Source organism: Lonchura striata, chromosome 3, assembly GCF_050655825.1.
Source record: "Lonchura striata isolate lonStrDom1 chromosome 3, ASM5065582v1, whole genome shotgun sequence".
Taxonomy (NCBI): domain Eukaryota; kingdom Metazoa; phylum Chordata; class Aves; order Passeriformes; family Estrildidae; genus Lonchura; species Lonchura striata.
The window spans coordinates 95083103-95107405 of NC_140705.1; the positions used below are offsets into that span (position 1 = coordinate 95083103).

Below are 24303 nucleotides of genomic sequence, written 5' to 3' on the forward strand. Positions count from 1 at the left end.
GCGGGCCGGGCAGAGCCGAGGGGCGCGCGCGCCATGGCGGCGGCTCCGTGCGCCTTCTCCCCCCGCGGGTGCCGCTTGTTCGCCTCGGCCGGGCCCGACGGGAGGCTGCGGGTGTGGGACACGGCCGGCAGCCGCCTGCAGCACGAGTTCGTGCCCTCCGCCCACCTCAGCGCCGCCTGTACCTGCCTGGCCTGGGCCCCGCTGGAGGCGCGGCAGCCCCTCGGGAAGGTGCGTGAGGGGAGGGAGCGGGGAGGAGGAGGAGGGGGGGACACGCGTGAGGAACGGGATGGGGATGGCGGCCACCCGAGCAGCCCTGACGCGTGGCCGCGGCCCGCTCGGCTTCACCCCGCCCTCCCGGCGCCATGTGGCCGGGCGGGCCGGGGAGCGGGGGCGCGGCGAGCGGGGCGAGGGTCCCCGTGGGCTCCGCGGGGTTCGGGCACCGTCCCGTTCCGTCCCGTCCCTCTGTGGCCCCGGGGTTTGGGGGGTGCCCACGTGTATCGAGCCTTGGGATGGAGGAGGGGGAGCGGCTTCCCCCGCGCCCCCTCCCGGGATTGGGCTGCTTATGGTTAATTTCACGTGTCGGTTGAGGGAGGGGCGCTGGAGGCTTTGGTTTGCGTGTTTTTAAAACAAAAATTCGGCAGAAGCGCTGATTCTTGAAAACCGTTTGCCTCTCATACTATCTGCGTGGAAGAAGCCTTCCTTGAAGGATTGAGGTATGTTAATTGATGGTGCGTCTTGCCGTAATTGAAAAGGTGATGCTGCAGAGCAGGTCAGCTGCTGTGCACCCACTTAGATCCCTCTCCGGTAAAGGCAGTATCTCTCTACGCTTCCTTACCCTTGGAAGTACTCCCGTGCAAGCTGCTACACTATGATTCATCTTCCTGAGTCCAGGAATCTTGCAAGAAGGTGCTCAGTAGTTTTATTCACAGCGTGCATCAGGAGTGCTTGGATGTTCTCCACCTTGGATCAAGTTTTAGTCAACGTCACCTCAGGTGAACACCGAACCTGAATATATCTGGAGAATGTACTGGGGCACCTTTTTGTCTTCTTTATGTTGAAGTAGCTCTTTAGCTGGAATATACCATTTCTTGAGGAAAAAAGAATGCAAAACCTGCATAAACTATGTGAAATCCACCCCCTTTATCATAAGAAGCAAGGGGTACTTTTAAAAGTGTGTTTTGGTATATCAGCAATTCAGTGTATTTGAAATGCTGTTCAGACTGTTTCAAAATGTTTAAAACACACATTATCAACCCAAAGGAGGGCAATACTGTTTTGCTCATTTGAGCAGCTTAGTCCCTAAACTTTGAAAACTCCCAGGATGTCCAAAGAATGAAGTAGAGTCAGTTTTAGGTGGCCTGAACCTGTTGCTTTGTCATGGAACTTGGAAGTAAAAAGGATTTGTGTGTTAGCTGCAAAGCTGTATAGGTTCTTTGCTCTTAAACTCACTGAAACTGGCATGTGAAAATGGGGTTAATCTGTCCTTTAAGAAATAAAACTAAACTACACACACTGCACTGCTGTGGTGCCGTAAGTCAAGCACAGGAAGTTTCTGAGGGGCATTTAAAACTTTCTAAAATAAGCTTTTCTAGAGACACACTCCTGAGCCCCAAAGGTCTTTGAATTTATTCTGTTTTAAGATTATGTGAAAGTAACCGTAGCCACCTCTCAGTGCTTTCTAGTTATTCCAGTAGTTTGAATCCTGTCCCCTGCTTGAAAGCTAGTCCATTTTAAAGTGGAGCTGGGAAACGTACTGTTTCTTACAATAAGTGTGCCACAAAACCTTTAAAAGTCACTGTTTTTTTTCCTTAGACTGAGTTGTAGAATTAAAACTGGGATAGTTATGCCAAAAATGTTTTGTTAAACATATTCTTTTCTGGCATTATTTAGTCTTTTGTTCCTGGGGAGTTGACATCTGTCTAGGCAGTTCTAGTATCAGGTGATCAGAGGTAGAGCTCTACTGGTAGGGAGCTAAAGATGGTGTTTGGCCAAATTACACTTAAAGTCAGTATGTTTTGGACTGCTGCCCTGTTAACGGAGGCCATGTGTTACAGGGGAATATTAGAAATGATATTTTGAACTGCAGCTTCTGTAATTGCTGATGCAGGGCTGGCTTTATTGGGATGCTCCCTGCCCCACGTGCTTCCAGTGTCAGTGCTTCCTGTGTGCATCGTTCATCACCCCTTCTCCGTGGGGTGTCTTGTGCAAGAGTGGACCTCCAATATTCAAAACACCTTCTTCCACTTTCTTCCTAACAAGCTGCAACTGCTCTGTTACTGTCAAGTGTCAAGACCTTTAGATTTCTCCCCATTTCAGTGTTTTAAGTGCTTTATTTCACATGTGAGCAAAAGGTGATGCTTATCCTGTCCTGTCCATGACGCTCTTCTATTTAAGACCTTGATCCACGAGTGAGTGGATTTCAAGTGTAGTTGTCATTTGCTCTGTGTACTAATTTAATGTAGGGTAGGGAAGTTAGATTTTTTAAAAAGTTTTTAAGGTGTTTTTCTCAAATCATCTCAAATATTAACAGGTATCTGAATTTTCCACTGGCATTTATTCATGTAGAACTTTCTGACAAAGTGTTCCTCTCATGTTGCTGATAAGGGTGGTCAGTAAAGACATGCATGTGGAAAAAAAACTGGAGAAACCTTCACTGCCCCTTGCTTTCTCTTGACCCTACTTGTGGGAATTCTGTTGTGCCTTTGAGTTGTTCCAAGGAAATTTGCTATAGCAAACTGAAATGGAGGTTGAAAAAAAATTAAGTTGAAAGATTTATTCAGTGGAAGAGAATAAAGTCTGTTATTAATTTTGGTTTTGTTTTGCAGCGGGGGTGTGTGGGGTAATTGGTAAAACTACTTAAAAAGATCAAAAACTATCAGAAAACACAAAAGTTGTACTTGCATCTCCACTCTGTGGCCTTTGTCTTTGCATGTCAGACTGCAGTTTCAATTAATTGCCATTAGTTTCTCAGCATCTGTTTTTTAATATTTTATAAATAGTTTTCTTTCTCAACAAAGAGAAAGTCTAAACAAATATTGCAAAAACTCTAATTGTAGTCTCTTCTTAGTAGTCTGCTTTTGATGTAAAAGTTATCTTTACAGCAATTTTGTATTTCTTGGTCTAAACCAAAACATTTTTATTTGCAGAAAGGTGTTAGCTCTGTTAAATACAGAAGGAATAGAAAATCCTGCTTTGAAGTACCAAAGTATTTATCCTTCATTATCAAACTATCAAACTTCATATATTAGTTATGGTGAAGACTATCACATCCTGATTGTCATATTTCTGGACCTGAGTAGAAATTATTTGTGTTCACTGTGTTGTGTCTGTTGTAAAACAGATTAGCTGCAGCACATGGTACTTGAACAGAGCTGGTTGCTCACATTTTATCAGTCTCTCCGGGCTTCTTCAGGCTGCTTGTCAGTGCAAATAGATCTGTTGTGGAGAGGAAGCATTAGCATGTGTGTAATTTTTAAATTGGAGAGAATGCTTTGCTGTGATGTAACAAATGTAAGGAGACTTACCAAGGTCCAATTTAAAAACTAATCAGTGGCATTAGTGATTTTTTTTCTTTTTGTGTCCTTGAACATTTTTTTATTTTCTATTTTATGGGTGTGCAGTTAACCCAGTGATTATGAATATGATAGCTTCTTCTGCCCTCTTTATTTTAGTTTCATATGTTTAAGAACTAGTTTTATTCCTTCTTTCCTTCTTCCCTTCCCAGTGATCTGCATTCTCAGATTTTTGGTTAAGGGAGACAAAGTGAAATCCCTCCTTGAGGTGACTGATAGCACTTGCAGAGCAAGAGTTTGAAGACTTAGGAATTGCCTGATCATATGAGGACCTCTGGTGCAGACAGCAGGACTTGGGCAGAGCACTTCCCTTTGAATCCCAGACACTTGCCTCTGTGGAATGGGGTAGCACTTTCTTTTTAAGAAGCATTAGGAATGCAGATTTGCAAGACTCTTTTGATTACCTTTTGAGAAAAAATAAATTGATCATGATCAAGCGTTTCCATTTTGTGGATGAAGTATTCTTAATGAGTTAATCTTTATTTCTCCTTATTTCCTGGTACGGGAAACTTGTAAAAAACTTAATTGTGTTTTTTCCCACATGCATGTGGTTGGGGTGGTAGCAAAATGGCCTACACCAGGTGTTTCCAAGTGACTCATAGCAAGTTTGTTACCATATACATGGAAGTACAAGATGAGTTTCTAGTACTGTCTACACCCGAGTGTTCATTTTGTGTCTTCGCAGTGTTTGTGCTGGCTGTCTGGGTATCAAACTTCTCTTAAGGCTTTTCTTCCCTCTGCTTTAACACTTAGATATTAGCCAGTCATAGTGATTTATTTCTCAGTTTCTCTCTTTTGGTTTTCCAGGATGGGCCCCAGAGGAAAAAACGGAAGTCTGAAGATGGAGAAGTGGACAAGCAGTTAGATATCCTGGCTATTGGTACAGCAGTTGGTAGCATTTTGTTATACAGCACAGTAAAAGGAGAATTACAGAGCAAGCTAGTAAGTAATGCACACTTCATCACATGCTACCAAACACTGACGGTTTCAGTCAGTTTAGGCCAAAAGATCTTGGTTTCTAAGTTTGTGCAATATCTTAACACTGTCCATGGATTTGCTACTTTGCATTAAAAATAACAGTAATGCTGAAATTCTTCACTGGAAAATTAAATCCTTGGTGGGGACTGTCATACCCTCACTTCCTGCATGGAATTGTGGGAGGGAAGGGCAGAGAACTCATCAACACTTGGGAAGGTGTCACACTGATGGACTCTTCCATAAATTTACATCCCTTATGGAAGCTCTGGAGCTCTCTCAGCACATGATCTTTTTTGAATAATACACAATGACCTTAATTTTGCCTTTCCAAACTCCTAAGCACCTCCATTTGAGTTGGGTTACATAACAAGCAAAATGAATCCGTATTAGTGGCTGTGCAATACTTTTGAGATACTTGGGTATATTTTGCTTCTAAACTCAAAGTTGTAGGTAGAGTGATAAACATACATGAATTTAGGGAAAGAAGTTTCTGAGAATTATGATGCATGCAAGTGACAGTAACTTAACAACATCAACCCCGTTATAAGGAAAAACTATGTTTGAAAAGTGTAGTTGTAGTTTGTTTGAAAACACTCTTTTTCCATAGAAAACAGCAGGTTTTATGAGTACTTCGCCTTTTACGTGTAGGTTGAATTAAAAAATTATTCCTGTTAAAATAAAATATGTTACTTTTAGCTATCTTTACTGAACAGAATAACTTGCTGCAGTATAGCTTGTCTTGCTCAAAGCTCATTTGCATCAATACCTTTGGAGTAATCTGAGCAGGTTGTTACAATCCAAACGGTGAAATAGACTCCGTTAAATATTTTAATAAATAATTGAAGGTTATGTTTCGAGCTGCGGAGATTTTGGTTGTTAAGAGAAGTGATACTGCTTAAAGGGTCTTCTGGTCTGATGATAGTCTGCTACTGAATCCTAATACAAAGGGAAGCCTGCTCACCTCTGAGTGCCCTTAAGGAAGGAGGCACTTAGATGACTTCAGCAAGACACCTGTGGCTATTTTTTCCTTGAGCAGATCTCATATGGTTGCCCTTGTTTGGCTGTGTGCATAAAAACAGCAGGCAAGACAATTTTTTTGTTTTTGGAAGGGGTCATCAAAATCGGTCTCCTTTCCAGTAGCATCCCACTCTGAAACTGAAACGAGCACGCAGGTGTGTAGGTGCTTCTGGTCAAAAAGAAATGAATGACAAAACGCACAGGCTTTACAAAATCTACAAAGTTGTATCAGTAAATTATACAAGTGGCATGGAAATTGGTGTCTTCTAATATAAAAGCATAGCAGTAGATTTTGAATAAGGGGTAGGGCAAAAGAGAAGAGAGAGAGACAGCAAAGAATGAAGAAATAGTCATCAGTCCTTGCTCCAGCATCAAACCAGCTGATGGGGTGTTCAGTGTCCTGGGGCATCCATCACTCAAGCTTTGTGGGAGCATTTTTTTACAGACAAGGTCTGCCCACCCTGGAGCCAAGTTTCTCACTTCCTATGCAAATTAGTTACCATGTGCAGTTTGGTCTAGACCTTTCTGGAAATCGGCTGGAGGGCTTTGGAGGGGTCTTTGCTGGTCTTGATCCCTCCCTACTGGAGGTTCCTTTTGTCAGTAGTCCAGGCCCACTTCTTGAGTCCTTCCTGCATTTGTGCTGTGCTGATCACCAGGAGCCAGAACAAGGAGGAACCAGGAAAGTGCTGTCCTACCTTCACATGGCCCCCTCCTCCAGCCACGTGCTGTTCTTTCCTACAGTGTGTTCTTACCAACAGTCCTTGGCTGGTTCCCTGGCTATCTGACTATCAGTATTTGAGACATACACATCAGACTGTCTTACAGGCTTCTGCATGGCCCTGCACGGGACAGCCCTAGGAGTCACACTGTGCACCTGAGGGCATGGTCCAAATGCTTCTTGAACTCTGGCAGGCTTGGGGCAGTGACCACTTCCTTGGGGAGCCTGTGCCATGGGGGTGAAGAACTTTTTCATAATATCCACCCTAACTCCCCCCCCATTTCAATACAGCTTTTTGCCATTCCCTTTGGTTCTGTTGCTGTCCACCAGAGAGAAGAGATCAATGCCTGTTCCTCTGCTTCCCTGTGTGAGGAAAATGTAGACAACGTCTCCTCTTCTCTAGGCTGTATAAACCAAGCCAAAATACTTATTTGTATGTACCAAAATGTGAGATATCTTTTATTAATATAACTGTCGTGTGTTCTGTAAAACCTCACACACTCTTTAAGATGCCACTGACTGGAATTTAGATCTCAAAAGAGCACCTTGTTCACATTGTTGGTGTGGGGAAGACTCAGTCATCAAGACTACTGCAGTGAGTTGACCCTCTGTTATCTTTTGTAGGATGGTGGTCATGACAGTAGAGTAAACTGTGTGAGATGGCATCAAGAGAGCTGCTGCTTGTATAGCTGTTCAGATGACAGACACATTGTGGAATGGAACACACAGACCTGCAAAGTAAAGTGGTGAGTAGTGCTGCTTTTTGCTTGAATTTTTTACACTTGCTGCTGTGTGTTTTCTCCCTTGCAGGTTTTGGAAGTGCTGCACTCTGCTTTCCAGGCTTCATGCCCACAAAGTGACTGTTGGCCGTTATTTTTCTGAGATTAGAAGTGGTTTTATTAAGGGATGAAAGCATAATTGTCATAGTTTAGTATCTTCCTCTATGTATTGGAAAGGCTAGATGAAACTGTTGTGAGGGGGGCTTGGATCCCTCCATGCTAAGTTTTTGTTAGACTGAAGACTAATAGTCCCACTAAATGCAGAAAAATCTAAAATCTAGAAAAAAATTCCTTGAATAGATACTGGAAGATCTCATTCCAGTAAAACTTGCTGCATGCACCCAGCTTTGCTCTAAGGGCCTTGCTGTGATGATAACCCATTTGGTTTCGCTTGCTGCTGATGTGCGGTGGGGACACTTCCACTTGGCTGTCTGAGCAGGCTGCTACTGTTAAAAGTACTGTTGAGCAAAATTTGGCTTAGTGCAGAGTAACAAAATGTCTGGTGTAGGCATTTATTTTCTTCTGTAATAAAGTAAAATTATTTTTAAACTTCAAAGAATTAACCAAGATTTCTGTTAACAATCCTGGTTACCTTTCTTCAATAAAAGCCTACTGTTTGATGCCCATGGCCCATTTTTCCTTCTCTTGATGTTGTTTGTTTTTTTATGATGTTTCCCACTCTTGGTTATTACTGCAGCGCTCTTGGCTGTATTAAGGTTGGCATGGGCACTGCAGGCAGCCCATGATCAGTACTGTCAGTGGTATCCCTAGGAAAGAGATGCATCCTTAGGTTGCAATATGTTGAGGCCCTATGTAAAGTAGCAGAAGATGGCTATAAAATCTCCCTCCAGCCTTCTTTATCATAATTGAACGCACCCAGTTCCCTCACCTTTCCCTCTTCCATTATGTGCTCTAGTGCCGAGGTGCCTCCGCTGGATTTATTCCACCATGTCAGTAACTTTGCTGTCCTGTCCCACTGAATGCAGTGCTCAGGTGCAGTTTCAAGAGCTGCACAAAGCAGAGGAGTCCCGTTCCATGATCTGCTGACAGCACTGGCTAATGCAGATCATACAGATCATACACAGCTGAGCTCATTGCCACAAGGACTCCCTGCTTGCTCATGTTCAGCTTTACTGTGAGGACTGCAAGTCTCTTTTTTGCAAACCTGCTTTCTTGCTATTTGTCTCCAATGTTTTCCTCTTCAGTTTTGAGATTCTGACAGCCTGTTTCTTAGGCCTGCTGAGATTCCCCTGAGTAGCAGCCCTGTTCTCCAGGATACCAACTGCTCTCCCTAATTTGGGATTGAGTGTGAAGTTATGTGTGCATTCTGTCCTGTTTTGAGATCAATAATGGAGTCTGGGGCAGTTATAGTTGATATTAAGCAGTATTGGGATGTCCTCAGAGGGAGGAGCACCAGTGACTGGCCACCAGGTGGACTTCATACCTGAAGAAACTGTTTGAATTCAGTAATGCAGCCTGATCCTGCTCTCCTTAGAGACCATCCATTCAGGCTATATATTTCCAATTTGGCTGCAAGGATGTGAGACCTTGACTTCAGCAACGCTTATGACAACTTAAATGTGTCTCTCCTCAAAAACCAAGGTGATTGTCTCATTAAAGCAATCAGGTTGGTTAGACACAATTTGCCAATAAGGAGTTGCTCCTATGCTGGATGTGCCCAGAACCTTTTTTTGACCTTTCAGTGCCTGGAAATAGTTTCTAGATGGATTTGTTGTATAACCTTCCCTCTTGTTTCTGGGATTATTCTGTGCATTTGTGTTCTTTCCCTGTTTCAAAAGAATGTTCCATACATTCGTGCTGCACTTTTCTGTGGAGAAACTCCCTCTTCTTTTTGCCTTCCTGGCATGTCATTGCTGAAGTGCCTTCCTAAAGGTCTTGCTAAGCATCCCACTGTTCCGTGATGCCCGTGAGATCACAGCTCTGAAGCTGCCCATGGACATCTCATTCACCCTGTTTGTATCCCACAGTGTGTGTGTTCATGTACAAGTTCTGGAGGTGGGTCCCAGCCGTGCTGCTTTCTCAGAAAAAATGAGAGTTTTTGCTGTCATACCTCTTGGATGTTTCCCTCTGGCCTGTCCCATGCCAGGGACCACGGAGTGGGGGGACTGTGGTTATGAAACGTAATTTGAGGCATCGTGTTCTTTATTTTAAAGATGGCAACAGAAAATCATTCCCAGAGTATATAGATAGAAAGTACATGAGCAATGTAACATCATGGTTTTTACCTGAAAATTTTCTGTGTTAATGTTACAAGTCATATCTAAGGTAACTCAATTTGGAAAGAGTAGAAGAAATCAGTTCTCCTGCTCACACGCAATGTACATGTGAGAGTGCCTGCATTCCTTAACACCTATCAGGACCTGGAAGCCAATGTTTGTGTAACCCACAGAGAAATCAGGATGGTTGCTCCTGGGGTAGAGAAGTGGTATTATATTTTTTAATTTTGATTAGGAGGCTTCTAGACATGTTCCTATGGAGGTAGGGACTGCTAAAAAGGGAATTGAAACCATGAGGTTTAGGTTTGACTTTCTTAACTACTGTAGCAGTCCACATGGAGCCACTTCAGGTGGTGTGTGCAGCACACATGAAACCTCTGGCAGAGGGACAAGCTATTGGGGAAGAGAGAGTCTCTGAAGAGGCAAGACAAGGTGTTGTAAAATGGTAGACTGAAACATTCTGGATGACTTCTTGTCACTCTTTTTCATGTCTTAAATACTCTTGACTACTTGGAAGCATTCTGGATATGTTTATGAGATCCTGTTTAAAACTTTTCCTGTAAAAATTATATAAAGACTATGCAAAGCGAAAACCATGGTATTTTTGCTGTACTTTATATTGTGCAGTCTAGTTTAGACTCGTCTTTTTATTACATCTAAAAATATCTTCTTGGTTTGTGTTAATAAATGGTTTAAATCCTTAGTCATGATCAGAAGAGAATACAAAATCTTGTCGTACCCTCTGTAAGGTGCAATGTTGTCCACCTTTGTGGCTGTAAAATTTTCAGCTGCTATCAAAAGTGATACAGTAAATGATCCCTGATTTAGAAAACAGAAGAGGTATTGCTTGGGCATGTGAAAGTTATTTAGGCAGCTTACAATCAAAATGTGGTGAGTTGCAGGCTACTTCCAATCTGTAAAGGATTTATGTTACTGCTTTCCTTGCAGTTTTGTCCTGTGAGAAACATAGTATTTCTTTAAAACACATACAGGCTTTTCAGGACAGCATTTTTTTTTTTTTTCAGTAGCGCTTTGAATCATAGACCATTAAGGTGAAGTTTATTATTGTCAGTGACTTCAGAAACTTGGGAGGAGGTCCAGTAACTGAATAGGCTTTGAAACTCTGAATTTTAGTGTTGAGAAGGCTTTTTTGAATGAGTTGGTGAATAGAGAAGTCTTGAAAATGGTATGGCTCTTCTTGGCCTAATTTTAGAAGTAGAAAACTGTGTGAGGAATTCAGAACAGAATAAGCAAGTATCAAAAAAGAAGTCGTCCGTTCGGTATTGAATAAGTTCATATTTTTGAGTTGTGATTATTTTTGAAAACTAATTTGAAGGCGAAGTGCAGAAGCAGAATAGCTTTGTCCTCTTGACTACTTAAATCACCGCTTTTAAAATTTTACCTTAAAATTTCCATCATGGTGGTTTTGAGATGATCCTAATGAATACTGTTTTTTGTATTTCTCCATCTTTCTCCTTTTATACAAAAACTCCATCCAAATTCTAGTAAGTGGAAAGGCGACAATAGCAGTATCACCTGTCTATGCATCAGTCCAGATGGAAAAATGCTGCTGTCAGCTGGTAGAACTATAAAACTGTGGGACTTGGAGACCAAAGAAGTCTACAGAGTAAGTACCTCTGTTAAACTAGATGCAAAAAAATGCCCTTCTTTATTGGTGACACTACCTATTTAGTATTTCTTGATCAGACATCTAAAACATTCCACTGTGTGTGAGGATACAATTAGCAGCATTGGGATTGCTGGAATTTTTACTGTGATTGTACCCTAAACTGTGGTTTCCACTTGCTGAGAATTGAATGAGGTCATTAAAATTTTGGTTCTGAGCATGCTGCCAGCATCTTCTCTCAAGACTGTAGGAGAAAGATGGATGCTGTTCTTTTTAACTGGGTTCCTTTCTGACACCCTTCTGTCAGGAGAACTCAGTTCACCACCGTATCAGTTACTGCTGGCATGGGTTTTAACAAGAGTCCCTCCACAAAGCCTTCGAGTTTCCTTGCTAAACTTCATGTAACTGATGGCATTATCAGTTTTGCTGTTGAAACAGTTGGAAGGCATAGGAGCAACTCCTTATTGTTCTCTGAGCAGGGCTCAGACATTGAGCAAATGGCCATGCTTTAGCTGATCCGTGAATGCTGCCGTGTTCTGTTGCCTGCTAGCAGACAGGACAGGGATAGTCTCTGAATCTCCTGTCAGGTGAGTGTGTAACATGTGCTGTTACTGTGGGCTTGCTGGCACATGGCAGCTACCGTGTATGTCTGCATTCTATAATGACCAAAACCACTATTTGCAAAAGTAGATTGAAGAACCAATTTTTGGGGGGCCCTTGGGGGTGGTGTGTTGCCCAAATTTAGTGTCAGCACACATGTCCATTGTTTACAGCTGAGAACGCAGTTGAGTCTAGTTCCATTGGAAACGTTGAAGCGTAAAGTTGGGGGGGGGCAGAGGGGAGTGCTTTGTGACAGTAACAGCACTACAAGTGGATGTGATTTCTTTTGCATGGATTTAGTCCCACTGAATTTGCCTTTGATTCCCCATTTAAGTTTTAAAATGTTGATAAATATCTGCCAGGTCAGAAAAAGCTTCCTTGATGTACAAAAATGCAAGGAAAGGGATCACTAGTTAAAAACCACTGAGCTGTCCTTGTTGACTTAGTAATGCTTGATTCTTTCCTAATGTTTGTTAACTAATGTTTTGATTTTTGCCATATGACTGCTTATGACAATCATGGAAAGATCCTGTTTTTTCTCTTAGCATTTCACAGGTCATGCTACATCAGTGTCATCATTAATATTTACCACAGTGAAACCTACAAATGAAAGTAAACCCTTTGATGGAATTACAGGACTTTATTTCTTGTCTGGAGCTATACACGACCGATTACTGAGTGTGTGGTATGTAAACTTCTCATAATTTTTGACTGATCAGTTTTGAGCATAAAGTCATCAAGTAATTGTGATTAAACAAGCTAAAGCAGAAGGGGCACTGGAAAAATGCAGTGATGATCTCTTTATTGGTGGTTTCGACTCACTGATTGCTGAGTGAAGACGAGATTTTCCTTGGCTGTGTCTGAGCGTGCTTCCAGTTGCCATTCATATCACTAGTGTGTGCCAGAACATACTGTGTAATAAACTTCCTTATTCTTTGCACTTGTAAGGTTTATGCAAAGTTTTCTTGCTCAGTTTCTCTTGGGGGTTACTTTGCGCTTAGAAATTAGGAATACTGAACACTGAAATGTCAGCGTGGTGCTTTTGTATATAGTAGATACCACCACATTTAGTGATTTATAGGCTTTATAATGCTTGTCTGGTGCAGAGGATGCTGTTTGTGCTGTGGTAAATAATGTGTACATTTTATGTCTTCCAGGCAGATCAGATCAGATAGGAAAGAAAAGAATGCTGTGATGTCTTTTGCAGTAACAGATGAACCAACTTTTGTGGACCTGAGTGTATCAGAAGTCAAAGAAGAGGTAGGAGCAATAGTTTGTAAACAAATATATTCAACAACTTTCACTTACCACATCATTTTCCTTTTAAGGGTGTAAAGAAAGAGGCTTGTTTAGTATCTGGGTTCTCTTATGCAGAGATGAGGTCCAAATGCCAATTCATGGGTGTAAGGATATTTATTACAGATGCATTTATAAAGCTGGTAGTCTGAAATGCTCCTTTTCAAAGTTACTAAGTGCAAATTCTGTGGGTTTTTTTCAGAAATTTTGTTCATGATAGTGGAAATGTCAATTGTTTCCTATTTAGAATAAGTTAGTAATTAAAATGGTTGTTAGAACTTGGCAGCAAAGAGAAACACAAAAGAAACAATGTCTAAAAATCTGATTTGGGTCTGTTTTTTCCCTGATTTCAAGTGTTTTTGTCAGTGTAACTGCATTTGGAATTAACTAACTTTGAATGAGTTAAAGTAGCAGTGTACCATTTGCTAGTTCTCTCAGTTTTAAGAGCACAAGTCTTTCAAAGTGATTGCCTTTTGAAAAATGTGTGAATGTGACATATGTTCACAAACTGTTCCCATAATTCTTTAAAAAGTTTTTCTCCTTCTGCCTTTGACTTCTATTTCTCAGAGCAGTATTTCATCCTGTATTTTTCTAATATTTCCAGTTCCCTCTTCCTGCATGTATTGGAGAGTATTCTGTAATGTACCCCTGTCATTTAGTTTCTCAGGGGAGTCATCTCAGTTTCTTTCCTCTAAGCATATTCACAGTGTCAGTGCCTTTGCAGAGCTGTGCCTCTGAACATGTGTCTGCTACTGTGCAAACTGTTTAACTCAGGGTGTATTACTAGTGATAAAGTACAGTTATGAGTTACCTTGTTAATTTTCTAACACTTGTACTGAATGTTCCTGAGTGATTACATCTTTGATCTTCTTTTCAAATTCAGTGTAATGTTCTTAAGTACTGAAAAAATTGAAATTGTAGCCATACAGCTGTCTCTTGATGTCCTGAATTTCCAGGAGGGTTTTTTTTTTTTTTAATCTAATGAAACCTCCTTACTGTGCCTTCTTTCAGCCTGTGAAGTTAGCAGTTGTGTGCAAAGACGGGCAGTTGCATTTATTTGAACATATCTTGAATGGGTAAGTTAGGATTCATCTGGAGGGTGTCTTTGGGAAAGGTCTGGGGTTACTGCAAGGCAAAGCTCAGTTTTGTTATGCACCTTTAAGCTCTTGTATATGCTTGTAAACCAGGTTCCAGCTGCTTCTTTGTTCTGGGTTACTGGACACGTTTTTGAAGAATTCAGTTGTTGGGGACTGTGTTGCACTTTGGTGTTATATGTGGTTTTAACTCAGATTTTGTGTGCCTGTGCCTCATCTTAGCCATCCATAAAAGGTGTAAAATGGCTGAGGATCTGCTAATGAAAGATACTTAGATGTGCAGGATATTGAAGTGTTCAAGCTAAATATCTTGGAATTTTTTAATTTCTTTTTTTTTTTTTTTCCCAGTTATTGCAAAAAACCCTTAACATCAAACTGTACTATTCAGATAGCAACACCTGGGAATGATGGGGACTCCACACCGAAACCAGTCCCTATTCTAGCAGCTGCATTTTGCACAGACAAACAGTCTCTGCTGCTGGTGTATGGAAACGCCTTACAGCCCATCATAGAGAAAGTGGTATGTAAAACTTAACAGAGAGGGTTTGGATTCTGTAATATGGACTGCATGCTGGTTCCAGTTGGAGAAATGTTTAGGTTTATTATTTTTTTTCCTGTTTCGAAATGATAAAACAATACAAAACATATTCCTTGCCCTTGCTTTGGGAGCTGTGACTATTGTCCCCGAGCTGTTTGGATAGGCAATTTGTATGCTTCCATTTTTTCAGCTGGAGTACGGGTTGGTGCCGTTGCTGACTGTTTCTTGCCATTTCAGCTCTTGCTGAGTTGAGCTATTGAAACTGGTTTTAATACACTTCCAATTTACCTGTGTAAACCTCCTTGGAGAGTATAGGGATATGGAATCAAAAGGCAGATATGCAAAGGAGCTGCTATTCTAGAGTGAAAAAAATGTTCATTCTAATTTACACCATTGGAATTGTTTTCATCTTTCAGTAGCATAATGAATCACAGGTGTGAGTGTCAAATACATTAACTGGTTTTGTTCCTGTCCTCTTAGTCTTTGAACACCAGTGAATCCCACATATGTTTGGTACGGGATGTCCAGAAAGTGTTGTCACTTAGAACGGATGCTGCTGTAACAAAGGTGAGCTTTGCATGAAGAGTGGTGGTGTTGCTTCTCTTGTTTTACTTGAGAAATGAAGTAGGTAGTATTCACTGGTCTCTTAAAATGAGTTTGGATATCTGGATGAACATTGTCAGAGCTGCAGAGGTAGCAGTAGATGTCAGTAGCGCTCGGGCAGGTGTGGGCAAAGAGACTTTCATGGTTCATGTGTGTCCTGGCATGTGCAAGAGCATATGGTGGCCCTCTTGTAACTCAGCAGATCTGCTTGAGGGACAGGACTGATTGGTGGGTTTTTCTGCCTAAGATCAGTCCTTCCCTTGGAGTCTGGTGGTTTGTACAGCCTCTTTGACCCTGATGGTTTGGGGTGAAGGTGGGATGACTTTGTTTCAGAGTCTAAATAAAATGTAGTGGAACCTTAACAGCCAAGTCCTTTTTGCTTTTTCTTGGTGTGGCCTTCATGTGTTCCTGCTCATGGGGACCTGGGAATGTGAGCTTGGCACTTGCATGGGCAGCAGTGTCCACTGAGGCCACTTGGTACTTTGTTCTCTCATGCAGGATCCCCTGGGTGTTTAGAGACAGGCTGTAAAGTTCTTAATCACTGTGCATATTCAAGGCCTTGAAGATCTGAAACACTTGGAATATCACTGAAATGAGCAGACAGCGCTGTTTTTCTGACCCTTCAGTTATGTACTAGATCTGGTGCTCCATCAGCCAGGCAGGGTTTTGTGCTGATTGCTCAGTCCTGGAGCTGCTGGGTAGCAGGGCTGAACTGCAGGGACAGGTGCGGAGTCTCTGTGGCATGCAGTGATGATACCCATCTTGGTTTCGCTTTTTGCTGAATTCCAGTGAAGACGCATTTCTCTTGGCTGTCTGAGCATGCCGTGTGGGGAGAAGGTCAGTGGTGAGTGTGGTGAGCTAAGGGGATAGTACTTTATCACCACTGGTGTTCTAGGATAAAATTCTTGATGTAGAAAATCAACTTTTTGGAAACTGGAAGTTACTTTGCTCAATGTAATAGATTATACTTTTATCACTTCAGAGGTACTTAAAAAAAAAAAGGCCTGGATAGAAGTGCTATGGTTTAAAGAAGTGTCCTGGAAGTAGCAGAAAATACATTTTTGATATTCTGGAAGTGGCATACTGCCTTACATTCTCTGAGTCAGGGGGGCATTTGGTTGTTAAATACAAAATTCCATCTCCTTTGTGTTCATTGAAGATGACAGCTTGTTTGGTATAAACTAAGGTGTCTCTTTTTGTCAGCGTGGCACAGCCTAATTCAGACAACTGAGTTCCTTGTTTGAGCAGTCCCGAGAATAAAAGAGTTGGGATTGAAGGGAATAGTGACTACCTTTTGCTGTTAACATTGTGCGGCTTTTCTTAGTCTGTTACTGCATTCCAGTAGATGCTGAATTAATCTACATGTGGTTTATGGAGCTGACTGTTAGCATGGGTTGTATCTATTGCCAGCAAAACATCAAGTATTTGTTGTTTGATACAAACAGTTCTGTGAATATTATGGCAAAATCTTGTAAGAAAAGTGGTTCACAGGTAATTGCAAAAAGACCATTGCTTTAGTTGATTATGAAAATCATCTGTCTGTTTCTTGAGGTTATTAATTCTCTTAAATATGTTGGATTTGCCTAATATTTATGTCAAGAAAATGGCTTGTGTCAGGCTGGTTTTACCATATGTGTGAGAGTTGCAGAATAAAATGTTTATTTTAAATGGGAAGAAAGCTCATGATACTAGCAATTCGTGCAAATGTGATTCTCTCTGTGTGCTAGGTAAAGACACCTGCTGTGAACTCGGATGCCAAAGTTCTAGTACCTGGCATTCCAGGACATAGTACAGCTGTCAAAACTCCAGCCTTGGGAAAGGAGAAAAAGAAAAACAAGAGGAAACCAGGAGAGACAGAGGTAAAGGGCTTCTTATTTCAAACTCAGCAAAACTGAAGAAACTAGAAAAATAAATTATTGCGATACCTTCTTCAAGGTATATGAACTTGGATTTGCTTTGTTTGCTGTGGAAGAAAGGTTAATTATGCCATCTTTCTGTATGAAAGAGACCTCCCCCTGCTTGAAGCATTTCCTTCCTTCAAGCCCACTGTGCCTTGCCTGTGGTTTTGCCAGGTTCTCGCAGAGCTTTGTCACACACTTGTTGCTGCTTTTGCCAAGATAGATTAATGCTTTTCAGCCGAAACTTCATCTGCCTTTGTTTTCTCATGCTATCTTCTGTCAGTGCATTTGAAAGAATACACAAAATTTATGTTCCTTTCCAGCAGAATTAGTGGGAATGCTCTAAGTTAGGTGCTTTGCTTTCAGCAGATATTTGTGAGAAACCACACTGACACAGCACTGCGCTTATTTTCCCCTCTGCAGGAGAGCATTGAGGAGCGCCTTGGGGCATTGGATATTGATGTGAGCAAAGTCAAAACTCCTGGTGGCCTTCCCCAAACAGACAGCTTTGCTGTGCTGCTGGTTCAGGGCTTGGAAAGCAACGATGCACAAATCTTAAATGTAAGTCTTGCAAGCTCAGTGTATGCTGTTGAATCTGTTCACTGGGACTAGTGGGGAGCCTTCCTGAAAGCCAGGAAGGCTGAGCAGTTCAGAACCTGTTGTTTCTCCCAGCTGCTTTTTGCTGATGTGCTGCTCTAGGCAGTGCTGTTGTATTAGTGGTGTTTTCTGTTGTTACCTGCCTTACTTTCTGAGTCAGTCCCTGATCTTTGAGGCACTTTGTTTATGATAAATTTGTTATGTCACAGTTCAGATGTTTTACAAATGATGCTACCAATGCAGCCATGTTCCCTTCAGCTTGGACTGGAGCATAATCTGTGCTTAGTCTCCTGAGGGTACATTTTTCAAGCAGGTACTGTTTGAAAAATGAATTGATGACAAGTTTCACTTGAAAAGGTTATCTTTGCATTTGGACTAGGAGGACATAATAGTACTAGGGTGGGGGACTGTTAAGAATTTGATGCTGAATAGAAATTTTGTGTCACAGATGCTGGTGAAAGGCATTTATTTATGAAAGTCAGAAAATATCAAGGGAGATTTTTAAATGCCTGTAGTGCATAATTTTTAACATGGAGCAGGTGGGCTAGAGGCTAGATTGTTTTTGATGGGTTTATTGAGTGCCTTTACTTTGTTAATGATACCTGACTTGGAAAATGAAACTCCTTTTCATAGCAAATCTTTTGCTCATTATCCTCAGCATATAAAAGTAGTGGAGTAGGAAGAGACTTACAGGCAGGAATTTTTGCTTTTGCTGATTGTTGCTCATACACATGTTAAAGCTGAATTATTTTCTGATCCTGCTTTTTCATTTTAACAGAAAGTGCTTAACACAAGGAAAGAAAATATAGTAAAGAACACAGTAGCCAGAATGCCTATGCATGCTGTCATTCCACTGCTGCATGAGGTAAGAGAACATGCACTTCTTGTAGTGTCATACAAGCCACATGTGATTTGCCTTCTAGCTACTAAAATCCAGTATATGTCCCTTTATTTTTGAAATTGGTTTGTTGCCATAAGAGGACTAAAAAATTTCTTAATTTTTCCTTGATAAACTTTTTATCTTTTCTGGCTGAAGCTTAACCAAAGGACCAAGTGTCAACTGTCAAAACTAGGAAGAGCATTAGATCATGTATTACTATCATAAATGATTATGTGGGAAAAGAAAGGGAAGAGATTAAGCAAAAGCTTGTTTAATCTTATTTAGTCCATGGTAAATAATCACCATTACATCTTCTTTTCAACTACTAACATGGATGATAATTTGAAGCATCAGAAGGTCCATTTGCTGTACTTAAACTTTGAACATCACTTAGTAGTAATTTTAAAAGGGATTTGGCTTCTGTACTGCTTATTCAGTGATATTAAATAAACTCTTTATTTTGACAGAAATACTTTAATGATTAGCCTTGACTGGACATTACTTTTTTAAACCAAACATTGCTTAGTAGCTCTTGTTATGTGAATGATGTTCTATTACATAAGTTAATGTTTCAATTTCTTTCTTTTGTATTTTAATGTGCTGACTGCAAATAAGATTAATTTTTTTATGGTACTGATCTTAACTGAATTAGGCAGATGACCTGGTGCTGAATATTTGGTCTTACAGCACCTCCTTAGGCTTACGTTAATGAGATGCTGTGTTTCTTCCCTGGGACCTTTGTCAGGGAACCTAAGTGGAAGTGTTTAGCTCTATAATCTCAGTGGATGGTCAGACCTTTGTGTAACCGTCTTCTCCCAAGCTTGAGATTTGTTGTGTGAAATGGCCTTTACCTGATACTTTCTTCACTTGTTTCCCCTACTTGTCCGCTGTGTAATAACTGCTCTACTAAGCAGATGAACAGTTGAAAAGTAAGAGGTTTCCTACTACTTATTCCTGCCAGGTTTAAGCTTCAGTGGATATTTTGCATGTTAAGAGTTCCAGCTTTCTTGTAATACTGAAACCCAGCTTCTGCAAGTTACCAGCCTGTGTAGAGGGTGGTAGAGCCAGCAGTGTAATTTTCTGGAGCCTGGCAGTGGTTAATCCTAGTATACTTCAAATGTCTGAAAAACAATATCGGGGCTGTCAAATGATTTAATGTTGTTATTTTATACTCATCATGTTTGTTACTTACTGCTGACGGTTTTTTTTTTTTTATCCTTTCAGCTTACAAAGAGATTGCAAGGTAACCCGTACAGGTAGGAGACAACTCATCTACAGTTCAATTAACCTAAAACTTCTCACATATTTGTGCTATGGTCCCTCCTACTATGTATGTGATAGATTTTCATAGTAACTGCAATTAAACTGCAGCATCTGGAGGTAAAAACTCACCTCATTGAAAGTGAAAAGAGGAACTTAAATACTTAACTTAGTGCTTGGTCAGGGTGGCTGAAGTGGAATTAAGGGAAAAGGGTACCTGAAATAAGTGTGTAACCCTGAGAATGTAACTGAAGGCCCCAAATGTTTACATTATGGACCTGATCAATAAATAAAATAACTCTCAGGTGTAGAGCTCATTTAATTATCAAGTGTATTTAGACATCTCTTAATGTGGTGTTTAATAACAGAACCAGCTTCCCCCCCTCTGTCTTGTTATGTTGCCATAAGGACAGCTTTGTTGAGATGGGCTGTGCCAAGTTGTGGTTTGGGTTTGAGTTTATTTTTTTCTAAATATGAATTCCCTCATTGTAGGTGGAGAAGACAATAGCATGCTTTGGTCTTTTATTCATTGAGACCATCCATAAAAGATTTCAGAAGCACAGACCCCTGAGTTTGCCTAATTTAGTCTCTCACCGAAATGTCTGTTCCTTTCCTAACAAATAACTTGCATACCTCATGAGGATAACCAAACTTTACATTTCCATCTGTAGAGAGCATTTATCTTGCTCTCTAATTAAAGAGGAACTTTATATAGGACTTTTTAGCATCTAGGATGTGAAATGGGTGTCTCTTAGGCAGTATCTCTAATATATCATTTATTTCTCTATTCCAGTGCCTCACTAATGGTTCGATGGCTGAAGTCTGTTCTTACCCTACATGCATCCTACCTTTCCACAGTAAGTATTTTTCATTCATGCTGATGCACTTAAGTAAAACTACATTTAAATGCTTAAATAAATGTATTTTCTTTCTTCATGAATCTGTCTCCTGCACTCTGTATATGGCAGTGCCCAAATCAATGTATCAGTGTAAGCTATGCTTACACCACTTTTGCTGAACCCACAGCACATTGCTGATAAATTGTCTGTCTCAGTCATTCCTGACATAATTATAGCCATCCCAAAGTCAGACTAAGATAAGCTATGTCACACCTGTGAGAGGGAACAAAATTACTGCCAAAGAGCAATCTAGCCTGTGCCACTAGATCTCAGAGAACTAAGTTTTTGTTCTTGTAATGCTTATATTGAGGCTCTATTGGGCATGGCCAGTTTTATAGGATAAGGGTGTGCTAAAGCTGCCAGGGTAGGAAGTAATGCTGTAGTTTGTGGATTGGGCCAGATTTATAGGGTAAGGGTGTGCCAAAGCTGTCAGGGTAGGAAGTAATGCTGTAGTTTATGGATTGAAGTCCAGCCTTGCCTTACAAGTGATAGATACAGCACTCTTGCTGGGTTAAGAAAAAGACATTTGGGCAGTGTCAGTCCTTTCTGCCATTTGTTATAGCATTGCTGAGCAGCAGAACTTGCACACATTGCTGAGGCTGCATTGGGACACTGGTGTATGTTCCCTTTACACAGCTTTCTGAGCAGTGCTACACCCCTGCATGTGGCAGAGGCTGGAAAGGAAAAGGAATCTAAGAACTGCCATGCTTTAAAACATGGCAGTTCTGAACATGGCTACATGGATACTTCTAAACATGGCTAAGTATTAATTACTCAGACTGCAGGTGGTTCCTGTGAACCCTCAACTCTCCCTTCTGTCTAGAATAATGTAAGCAAATGTTGCTTGCTCCAAACATACAAAAGTAGTTTAAAAAACCAAAAACATTGGGGACGTGTTTGTTAACAGCTTCATTTTTTTTTTTTCTCATCCATCTCTTCTCCCAAGTTGCCAGACCTTATTCCTCAGCTGGGAATGTTATACCAGTTGATGGAGAGCAGAGTAAAAACTTTGCAAAAGCTTTCCCGTCTGCATGGAAGACTCTTCATTCTTGTCACCCAGGTGAGCTTCAGCTACCTAACATGGGATGTGCAGAGTTGTTGTTTGATTTCCTGTTGGGATTGCATCTGATGTGATTTGTCCTGGGCACTTTAATGCAGCTGCTGTTCAGGGATGCTGATAACGCTCAGAGCAGGCCATTAATTGGCTGTCCTGTCAGTCTCTGCTCACTGGGATTGTTTCATCCTGCCAAATGTGTCTGCTCACCCATAGAGTTTTAAAGAGGAGTAAATAGGAAGCACTGGGCCACTTTGGGGCAGATGCCTCTCTGATTTTACTTTGTCATTTGTACTTTTTTGGCTGTCAAACCAGCACTGTAAGTGAATTAATATGTGCTACCCTTAATATAGATTTAATTTACATTGTTAGGAATTTTTTTGTCTTTTAAAGTTGAAATGCATGATTTAATCTAAGGCTAATCTGCAAATTCCATTCAGGTTGCAGCATCACAAACAGTTCAGGATGTACCCGAGGTTAATCAGACTGCAAAGTTGGTCTATGAGGATGGTAAGTGTTACATGCTAAGTGTAGCTCAGCTCCTGAATTCCCATTACAGCCTACACTTGACAGCTGTTCATCATGATCCTGTGCTTATCTGATAAACCAGTGTACAGTCAACAGATAGAGGTTTTGTGAGATGTCCATGGCAGGAAAATCAGTGGCTAATGATGTAGACATCTTGTAGTTAGTTACTCCTCCCTTTTATCTCCTTTAATTCCCTCCCAGCCTTGCTTCACAAATTAAGAAATCAGTGAATTGGAGGTTCAGTGTGCTGCTTTCACTTACCTGGCAACCTAAAATTTCTAGTGTTACCTGCCCTTGTGCTAAGATAGATACAGTGAAGGCACTGCTGTGTTTGAGTCAGCAGGACATCATTGTAGGGGATGTCCATGTGTGTTGAGTGCATTCTTCCAGTTTGGCATTTTTCCTACTGCATCTTCACCCTGTGTACTGGTAACGGAAGTGACCTGGTCTTAACTGATGCTGGTTACCTCATCCCCAGGTGGATTCAGTTTTGGTGTGGAAATAGCACAGTTTGGGCAGCACGTGGGACTGGACTTTGTACAATGACATTTTAAAGCCTGTTCACCAGATTGAGAGATTGTTTTCTCTTTGCAGACTCCTCAGAGGAGGAAGGCTCAGATGACGAGATGATTGCAGATAAAGATTCTGACGTAAGTGGAGTTTGACCAGATCTTCTCCCATTTGCTTGTAGCTGAAATGGTGTGACTGACAAAGGTTCAAAGATTTTTGTTTTATTTTTCCCCCAGGAAAACTGGGATGAAGATGAAGACGAGCAATCTGATGAACAAGACATGACTGTTGAAAAGGAAATCAATGGTGATTCTGATTTGGAACCAGAAAATGAAAGTGAAGAAGAGTAACAGCACGAAAGAGTAATTTTAGCAGTTTGAAAAAGTGAGCCACCAAGCTCTTTGATTCTGGATCGTGTTGCTGAAAGATGCTGTATTTGCATATCAGGAGTGCAGAACATTGCACAGCCTGTGTGCAGAGGCACATGTGGGGCACTGCATTTCTGAATCCAGAGTGTTTAACCGTGCCAGCCTTCTCTCGCCCTCCTTCCCTGCGCTTACTTAGAGAAACATTTCCTCCACCTCCTGGTCAGATTATGCCTGTCATGTGGACATGCATTTGTATCTCAAGTGAAATAAATCTGCCACCGCTGTTTGTGTGGGAAACTTGGTTCAGCTTTACATTGAATTTGTTTCAAATATTCAAGGATCAAAGACAATTGGTCTATACCTTCTTTCCATGCTTCAGTTAGCAATAGCAAGTGGGCATCCTTCTGATTTTTTTTAAAAAGAAACTGAAAAAAGAAAAAAAAAGATATTTTTGTAATATTTAAATTCTGTCCTGAAATTCTTTTCTTCCCTCCTTTCATTGGCTTAGCCATACTTTGGCAATATGTAAATGCCAACTTGACTTAAAAGTGATTTTTTCCTTTTTTTTAAACAAATTTGAACTCAAGACTTTTATATGTATAAATCAATGACTTTTCTTGTGCTTTAAAAGGACATTAGAACTATCACTGGCTCCTAATTTTGTTTTAAGGGAGGCTGTATATATGTTTAATGCTAACCCAGAGGCCAGACCATGTTGAGTTGGGTGGGGAGAGGGGAGTGACACAGGGAAAGGAGAAGATGAATGCTTGTGAATACATAGCACAGAGTTATACCTTTCTTATGGATTTTTAATCTCTCAGTGGCAGAACAAGGACAGCTATTTGCTCAGCTAATGGAAGCTGAAGTGGTGCAAACATGTTTTTAAGAGCAAAACAAGGTAAAGGTTTGAGCCATTCACCACTAAAATGTACAATAATATATTTGTCTATAAATGGAGCTGTTGCAACTAAATACCACCCTCTTTGTAAAGTGAATAAATATACATCTCTTTTACCAAATACCTGTCCTGTGGTGTTTGTTGAGAGAGACCTTAGGTAGCTTCAGGTGGTGGTTAAAGATGAGATGCTGCTTGTACAAAGCAGATTTCTAGTGGAGGAGGAAGGCAGTCTGAAAGGTTATGATGTTCTGCAAAGCATCTGTTGTTACAGACTTCTTGTCTCCCTCCCTTTTAGTCATATCTGTTGATTTGTCCACAGCTTGGCTTGCACTGGGGTTGCAGCGCTGTCTGG

General features: G+C 41.0%; 1 protein-coding gene and 3 non-coding genes across 4 annotated transcripts; all 4 read left to right on the forward strand.

Annotated features, from left to right (window-relative positions):
* The first annotated feature begins 11 nt into the window (after positions 1-11).
* On the forward strand, positions 12-24072 carry WDR43 (WD repeat domain 43). Its single transcript, XM_021534876.3, has 18 exons — positions 12-228; positions 4380-4514; positions 6910-7031; positions 10808-10928; positions 12074-12213; positions 12686-12788; positions 13836-13900; positions 14267-14438; positions 14937-15023; positions 16787-16918; positions 17381-17518; positions 18333-18419; positions 19659-19690; positions 20488-20551; positions 21540-21653; positions 22088-22157; positions 22770-22825; positions 22922-24072. Exons 1-18 carry the CDS (start codon positions 34-36, stop codon positions 23033-23035), a joined length of 1947 nt encoding a protein of 648 aa, XP_021390551.1. The 5' UTR covers positions 12-33; the 3' UTR covers positions 23036-24072.
* Positions 7426-7503, forward strand: LOC116183519 (small nucleolar RNA SNORD53/SNORD92). The gene has a single exon (XR_004148151.1). It is a non-coding gene; the product is annotated as a small nucleolar RNA SNORD53/SNORD92 (small nucleolar RNA).
* Positions 12313-12396, forward strand: LOC116183520 (small nucleolar RNA SNORD53/SNORD92). The gene has a single exon (XR_004148152.1). It is a non-coding gene; the product is annotated as a small nucleolar RNA SNORD53/SNORD92 (small nucleolar RNA).
* LOC116183518 (small nucleolar RNA SNORD53/SNORD92) lies at positions 15802-15880 on the forward strand. The gene has a single exon (XR_004148150.1). It is a non-coding gene; the product is annotated as a small nucleolar RNA SNORD53/SNORD92 (small nucleolar RNA).
* Positions 24073-24303: the final 231 nt, after the last annotated feature.

Excerpts from the sequence above, each read along its gene's own strand:
- WDR43 (XM_021534876.3), top strand. The coding sequence starts at position 34 with ATGGCGGCGGCTCCGTGCGCCTTCTCCCCCCGCGGGTGCCGCTTGTTC. Across the intron at positions 18,420-19,658 it reads TCATTCCACTGCTGCATGAG|CTTACAAAGAGATTGCAAGG; the intron begins GTAAGAGAACAT and ends TTATCCTTTCAG. Across the intron at positions 19,691-20,487 it reads TTGCAAGGTAACCCGTACAG|TGCCTCACTAATGGTTCGAT; the intron begins GTAGGAGACAAC and ends TCTCTATTCCAG.